General features: G+C 49.8%; 1 protein-coding gene across 1 annotated transcript; it reads left to right on the top strand.

Annotated features, from left to right (window-relative positions):
- The first annotated feature begins 2,751 nt into the window (after positions 1 to 2,751).
- Positions 2,752 to 7,460, top strand: LOC125631117 (cathelicidin-2). Its single transcript, XM_048837334.2, has 4 exons — positions 2,752 to 3,045; positions 4,854 to 4,961; positions 6,013 to 6,096; positions 7,134 to 7,460. The coding sequence occupies exons 1-4, from the start codon at positions 2,866 to 2,868 to the stop codon at positions 7,245 to 7,247; spliced, it is 486 nt and encodes a 161-aa protein (XP_048693291.2). The 5' UTR covers positions 2,752 to 2,865; the 3' UTR covers positions 7,248 to 7,460.
- The last annotated feature ends 606 nt before the right edge of the window (positions 7,461 to 8,066 follow it).

Raw genomic sequence — 8,066 nt, 5'->3', positions numbered from 1 at the left:
GAAAAGAACTTCAGGGGCTGATGTCATTTGCATAGGCACACCCACCCCGCCTAGAATGAGGCCATAGCTGCCCAAATGGTCACTTTGGCTGCTGTGGGATCCCCAGTGTCTCTGTTATTGGGGCAGGAAGAATAAATTGTTATTACCCTGATTATGGGAATCAAGGACAGTGGAACTGTACTTGGCCTTTTGTTATGACGGAGGGACTCGCCATCAACTAAGTAGCACTCGCTAGGCAAGGGACATGGGTTCCAAAACTCTGTGAATTGAGAGAGGCTGGGGATAGGTATTAATGTGTGAGTGTATGGGCCCCCTGGTGAGGGTCTTACATGCTAATTGCACTTTCTTCTCTTGCCACTGTGGAATATCAGAGCTAATTTTGATTCTCTTAGGAGTCTAGTTACAGGCTACTGAGCTGAATTCACTTTGGGCTAATGGTGTACCAGCACTGAGGCTCCCCTACTACAAGCTAAAATCACAAAAGAGCTAAACTTACTAAGAGCTGAAATCACTGAGTGTTGTGTTAAGTATTGGGGAGCCTGAAGATATATGGTGGAGCAATTTGCAGGACAGCTGGTGGAGCAGAGCAGTTTGTGGGACGGCTGGCAGAGCGGAGCCCCTTTGAGACGCGGAGCCCCTTTGAGACGTGGGGCCATCAGCTTTAGACCACGTAAGATGCCCCTTGACGCACCCCCCCTCCAATCTCCACCCAGGTTGGGAGGTAAAACTCTGTAGATAAACTTTTGAACTCTGGGGCTGCCCTGACCAGGGACAGAGACTTTTGGGTCATTGGACTTTTGGGACTTTGGGTGATTTTGGGTTGCTGGGCTCAAGAACCAAAGGGAAAGGACATGCCCCAATTTGCTTGGGGTGGGTTTTTTTGCTCATGGGTTGTGTTATGAATCCTGTTGGTGGTGTTTCCCCAACATAATGCCACATTGTTTCTCTCTGTTATTAAAAGGCTTTTCCTACACTCAGACTATGTGCTTACGAGAGGGGAAGTATTGCCTCTTGGAGGCACCCAGCGGGGGTGGTATATATTTGTCCCAGGTCACTGGGTGGGGGCTCAAGCTGGTTTTGCATTGTGTTATTGGAATGGAACCCCTAGATACTGAACCCGGCCCTTGTTGCTGCCAACTCTGTCAGGCAGAAGGGTTACATACACATAGGACAGGAGAGTGTTCAATCTAAACAGTGTGTTTATGAGTGTTCAATCTAAACAGGCAATATGGAGGAAGAGTGGGAGAAAGTAAGGATCGCTATACACAGATGGGGAACTGAGCCTCAGACGGATAAAGTGACTTGCTGGAAGTCACTCATGGAGTTGACAGAGTTTGCAAAATAATGACCAAGTCATCAAAATCCAAACTATGACCAAGTACAACTCTGCATCAAGCTGTACCCCGGGGGGCACATGCAAGAGGCACTGCCTAGGCTGAGAGGGAAATTTCAGCCGGACAAAATATGATTTCGTGATTATGGAGAAGTAAGTGGTACGAGTGCACTGCCACCCAACCCCACGTGACGCAGCACCAGCTTTAATTCACACACCGCACAGGGAGGGATGGAATTGTCAGTTACAAACCCCGACCGTCCTGCCTGGATTACCAAACCGTAGCTAAACGGTCAGCCAGAATGTGCAGGAAATGAGCTGAAGAAAGAATCCTGAGACTTCCTGGTCTTATCCTGCGGCAGAATCCTGATGAAGGGGACTTCACAGCTAGGAATACCGTCCACACTATTTACTGTATTTTATGTAGGAGGGAAAGTATTGGGAAAGCCCCACTCAGAGGACACAGAGAACGTGCTCGAATCACACAGAAGAGATCTGATAGTTTGATTGTGTTTGACAGAACTGCAGGACCAGTGGATGAAGAGGAAGTGGCCGATAGGATATAACTGGTTTTTAGTAACACATTTGAGACAGTGCCTCATGAAATCAGACTCTCAAAATTAATTCAACTTTTCTTGGGTAGGGACACAGCCACGTGCACTGAAAATTGGCCAACTGTAAATACAGGATAAGGAAAAAAGAATAGCAGCCTACAAAGGACTTAACCCCGTGAGAGGGGGAAACATTTGGAAAGGGGGCTAGGGGTATGACTAGGAGCAATGGGATAACATTAAGAAAGGATGGGTTAGGCTGACTCATAGGAAGACTTCATGATAGAAAAATCTCTCAGGCTTTGCAACAGGGTCCTCCTATTGGATACGAGGGAGCCCCATTGCTAGGGATACAAAAGAGCAGGTTGGCCTGTCAGGAGCAGTCCGATGTGTGGTTATCCATTGTTAATGCACTGTACAGTCCCCTTGGATTTAGTGGTGGCACCATCAAAACCAATGACCTGGGCCTACTGACTGGCTCTAGGGGAATGCTTGTTGTGTGATTTCTGGACAGAGCTGTTGGGTAAAGCTCTGGTTGTCTGGACTTTAGGGGACAGGTCTTCTATTCATGTAAATCAGCGTAGATCCATGAAAGCCGATGGAGCTATGGCAACTATACCAGACGAGGATCTGGCCCAACAGAATTAAGACACGTAGCTCAGCCCTTCCCAATACAGGGGGCCCTGGACACCCCCTAACCACTACCATGGGTTGTTTTGCAATTGGTGCACACGATTTCAGCAATTTATTTGAAAAAATCCTCCTTTTCCTCTTACCGACCTCCCCTCTGTGCCTGCTCCATCAGGGTGGCCAATGGAAAAGCCCTGCAGATGGATGGGGAAAAGTCACCTGTTAAGGGAGGACGGAAGCAGGCAGCCAATGAGGCATTAGCCCATACAGAGGAGGCAGCGTATAAAAGGGCTTCCCCCAGGGGTGATTGGGCTGCCCACCCAGCTCTCACTGAATCCCACAGGGCATACGATGGAGACCTGCCTGAAAGTCCTGCTGATTCTCGGGGTGGTCACAGCAGCCCCCACACCATCATCATCCCCTCTGCCAACCCACGAGGATGCGGTTTTAGCTGCAGTTCAGCTCTACAACCAAGATCCAGATATAACACTGGCCTATCGGCTCCTGGAAGCTGAGCCGCAGCCAGACTGGGTGAGTGACCTGGGGAATCGCTTTGTGGCCTGTGTATATTCGATGCCGCTTGAGCTCATAGAGCAGGTCAATGGGAAATCGCTGGCCTCTGATGCTAGACTCCTGTACCTACAGTCTGGTATTTGCACCCTTACTGTTATTATCCAGGGCTGATTTCTGGTGGTGCTGGCTATGGGCTAGGTACCCTCCAGGCACTCATGAAAGACAGTTTCTGCTCACAATCCAAGTAGGCAGTGGTTAGGGGAAGGGGAACGACAGGGAATTTATAGACCAGCCAACTCGAGTCACTGAAAGCAGCATGGCCAAAATTGGTTATAAAGAGGGTGTGAAATATGTGCAGGGACGGGTAGCAGACAGACAGCTATTTCCCTGTATTACCACACAGCAGCTTCCTGATGCCACTGCAGAGGAAGGGCCTGAGAGCAGCAGTTCATTCAGATACAGCAGGCAGAGCCTGTTTTCCATTTGAATTATACTCTGAGCAATTCGGGGCTGGGACCGTCTTACTCTGTGTTTGTACAGCGCCTGGCACAAAGGCGGTGGCCAGCCATAAGTGTTCAAAGAGAATGAGTCAGCCCTGAAAAAATCATGCAATGGGCTCACTAAATTCTTCAGTGTTCTTAAAGTAATACACTTGTTTTGTTTTGTTTTTTTTTGTCTGGGTTCTGAGCCTTTACAAATAAATACTGATTATTGGTCATTAAAAGCATGGAGTTCGGAAGGTTTAAAAAGGTTTAAGAGGAAAAATTGTTTGAATTAAATGCCTCCCTGGGTCTCCTTATGCAGAGAATTCAAATTTAGTAATATGTAGAAGACAGATTTAATGTAAAGACATTTGATAATCCCTTATTGTCATTATTTATTAAGTGGCAACAAAGCGCTGGGCACTATTCTTCCTGGAGGGACCGAATTGATATATTATTTATATCCCAGCAGCATCTACAGGTTCCAGCCAAGACCATGGCCCCATTGTGCTAGGTGCTGTACAAATACATACTGTCAGACCTGGCGGATTGGGCTCATGCAGAAGGGCCGTGCACACCCGGGCGGTGGTGGGAGGGGATAAAGGGAACAGATGGAGTCCTGCCACTCTGGGGCTGACAGCCAGAGGCCCTGCCTCCCCGGGACAGTCACGGCCTGAATGCCACTGCCCCGAGTCAGTCACTGCCAGAATCCTGCCACCCAGGCTCTCCCTCCCATCCCTCCATCCCTCACCAGGAGACAGCCCAGGCTTGGGTTCTTTTCCCTGTCCCGCAATCACTCACCTGGAGGCAATGGCAGGGCTCCCGTTGTCAGCACTGGGCAGTGGGAACCTGGCTGTCAGCCCTGGGGTAACAGCAGCAGTGCAGAAGTAAGAGTGGCAACGGGACACTAAGTGTGCTGTGAAAAGTGATATTTCACATTGCCACCCCACCCTTATTCTGCGCTGCTGCTGGTGGGGCGCTGCCTACAGAGCTGGACGCCCACCCCGCAGCCGCTGCTCTCTGATCCCCTGGGAAGCAGTCTATGTATTTGAGTGGTAGGTGAGCGGGGAGAGATAAATGACTATAGATACAAAGAAGGGGGGTGTGATCAAATAAATTTGAGAACCACTGGACTAGAACAAGTCAATACTTACATTGTGCTTAGACTGGAATCTTTTTGCATAAGGGCCTCATCTGCGTATGTGTTTGAACAGCTCCTAGCACAATGCGGCTCTGGGCGATACTGTAATAGAATAGAAAATAATTACAAGGCCAAAGTGGAGCCTGGTGCCTTGTTGCTCACAGTGAATGTTTATTTTGTTCTTTCATTGAATTTCTTCTTAGGACGTGTCTTCAAAAACTATCCAACCGCTGACATTCACTGTTCAAGAGACAGTGTGTCCAGTAAAAGAGAAACGCGACATCAGCCAGTGTGAATTCAAAGAAGATGGGGTAAGGATCACTTGCTGCATAGAGACACCTCCCTCTGCACCTTAAGTTGACCAATAGCATCTGTCAGGTCCCGAAGCCTCACAGAAAATGTGTGTTTCCAGCAGAGACATAAAGGAAGGAATGGGGCCATGGGACAGTGCCTTTTCCACAGTAGCCTCCTTACCAATCCTTACATCAATGTCACAAACAACATCCATCCATTCATCCATCCCCTAATTATAGGACTGGATGGTTTTTAATCTCCAGTTTGCTGTTGTCAGCTGGGGCACCGTTCTACCGGGGAACCCTCAGTGAAGTCAAACAGAGAAGGGGATGCAGTTCGTGTAAAATATTATTCATGGTACACTGATGTTCCTAATGAGATCAGGGCTGCATGGTGCCACGTGCTGCATAAACTCAGACAGTCCCTGCTCCGCCCCAGAGAGTTCACAATCTAAATAGACCAGACAGAGACAGGCTGGCCGAGAGGGAGTGCTCTTATGCCCGTCTCACTGGTGGGTGATCTGACTCACTCAGGGTGACATACCAGGACAGTGGCAGAGTGGGGAATTCCACCCAGGTCTCCTAAATGGCAGCCCAGTGCTTTAACTGCACGTCCACTCTTCCAGTTCTATAGGTATGCTCTGCCCTAACAGAAATCCTGCTTCACTTGGCTCAACTGAGTACAGATTTTGGCTCATTCTCTCCTTGTCTATGTCTACATTTACCCATATGCTGTTCTCTGTGGGCCCCTCTCACTCTTCTGGAGTACACAAGGAATCGTAAAGTGACTGCTCGCAAAGTAAGGAACTATTGAACATGAGCAAAGGCTACTTAGATTGAAAGCTCCTCAGGGCAGGGATCATCTTTCTGGTCTGTGTTTGTACAGTTCCTCTCACAATGGGGTCCTGATCCAGGGTGATGTCCAAACTAGGCCGAAGACTGAGCCTCCCAACGTCCTCCTTAACTTGTGACCAAACCACCCTGGGAAGCAGGTCTCCACATGCAAGAGGCCTGAGCGTTAGCGCTCCCTGACAGTAAGATGCTGAGGTCTCTTTTCTCTCCCTTACAGCTGGTCAAAGACTGCTCTGGATTCTTCTCCACTGAACAGGACCCTGCTTCCGTCATTATCAAATGCGAGGAGGCGTCTGAGGAGGTGAGTGGCCGAGAGGGCCTCCTCTCTGCTCACAGCTGGGCTGACAAGGTTAAGGGTTTCCCTCGCTGAGATCCTGGCCAGGTATTTCACACTGCACAAGTGTTCCCAGAACAAGTGTCCAGCTCCACCTGCTGGCAGTGAGCTGGCAAAGGCCTCCTGCCCCACAGGCCTGGAGATGGAACCCTACAGCCGCCAGCAAAACCGCAGGGAGCAAATTCTAATCTCACTGGGATACATAAGAAACCTAAAGCTCCAGACGGTGCCTGGGAGCGGGGCAAGGGCAGGGGGCTCTGGGGAGGATCCTCACCACCTGCCTTTGTCTGGCAGTGACATTTACATACGTTGTATGATGCAGACACTGAATGGCCCCTGGGTCCCACACACCAGACAAAAGGCCCCAGGCATGGCCCTTTCTTCTTGCTCTACAGCAGGGACCTACCCAAAGTGGGCGTAAGGGTTACAGACAGTAAAGGGCCAGGGGATAAGGGCTGAGTCTATAATCCTGTGCCTTCAATGGCACGGCCCTAGCACACTGTCCCCGCAGCAGGCAAGCTCCTGCCCCTCCCTCAGAGCCACAGAGCGATGTCACCCCCTGTCCAGAGTCCAACGGGAACACTCCTGAAGGCTACTCCTCTCCCCCACTAGCCACCTAGGCCCACAGTGACACTGGTTGGATGCTCTCTTTTGTTCTGGAGAGGCCATGTGCTCCAGGGGAGAGGGCACTGGACTGGGACTCAGGAGACCTGGGCTCTACTTCCTGCTCTGCTACTGACCAGCTGTGTGACCTCAGGCATGTCACACTCTCACCCCTCACCCTTTCCCCCTCTGTCTATCTGGACTGTAATCCCCTTGGGGCAGAGACTGTCGCCCACTGTGCGTGTCTTACAGCAACTACCGCAGCCCTCCTCAAAGTTGGGGCCTCTAGTCATTGCTAATAACAAATGAAACACAAGAGGGAACAAAGTAACATTCCCTGAGCTGCAGGAGCCAGTTTCAGTCTGCGTGGAGATGCTAACCCTGACTTCTTTTCTCTCTAGCCTAATATCGTCACACGGGGCCGCTGGAGTAGATTCAGGAGAAAAGTTGGCAGGTTTTTTCGTCGACATAAAGAGAAAATAATTCGTGCTGCTGTAGATATCGTCTTTCCCTAAGTAGATCCAGAAAGAGAGGAGATATAAGCGAGCTGATGCTGCCAGACCCAGATGTGGCTCCATTTCTCCTCCACTGGAAGCACCATCGGAAAACAGGCTCATAACAATCTCAACAGCTTCAGAGTGTCTGCTTCTATCCGCCGCTTAGCAGCTGTTGCAGGGCTGCTCACCAGGGCTCCTGTGCGTAATAAATTGCCATTCTGCAAACCTAAACTGTTGTCCTCTGCTTCCATATTGTGGGAGGAGATTAGGGATATAAACCAGAGTGAGTCACCTGACTTTGCTACTGGCCAATGAAAACCCCCCAACGAGGAGTCACACGCCATCCTCATTAAAGAGACCCAGCCCCTGCCCTATTGCAACAGAGATCCAGACACTAAGGTCCAACTTGTTAAAAGTGACTAGCAACTATGGGTGCCCAACACGGGATGTCCTCAAAGGGGCCTGGTTTTCAGAAAGTGCTGAGCAGCTGCCCTCCAAAAATGTGGCCCCTTCAAAGTCTCTCTAAGTTTTGAGACACCGAAAATCAATTGTCACTTTGGAAAATTTAGAACTCAGGCCATGTAATGCTTTAACCTCCCCAATTTACTGCAGGTTCCATCTAGAAAGTGGGTAACGCCCTTTGCCCTTTTGGTTCTCTGAGACAGGTAGCCCATAACACCCAAAGAAATCACTCCCTGGCGGTTTAGTACACTCCAGGAAGGAGGGCCTGACAATGTCCTGTGTTAAAGGGTTGATGGTGCTCAGGTCCCTTTGCAGCCCCTCTGCCATGGGGTGAATTTTCCCCGAAAGAACACAATGGGGCTGCCCCAAGGTTTC

The sequence above is a fragment of the Caretta caretta genome, chromosome 2 (genome assembly GCF_965140235.1).
Source record: "Caretta caretta isolate rCarCar2 chromosome 2, rCarCar1.hap1, whole genome shotgun sequence".
Lineage (NCBI taxonomy): Eukaryota > Metazoa > Chordata > Testudines > Cheloniidae > Caretta > Caretta caretta.
The sequence above is the reverse complement of the archived record's forward strand: the minus strand, read 5'-3'. Positions and strand labels throughout refer to the sequence as shown.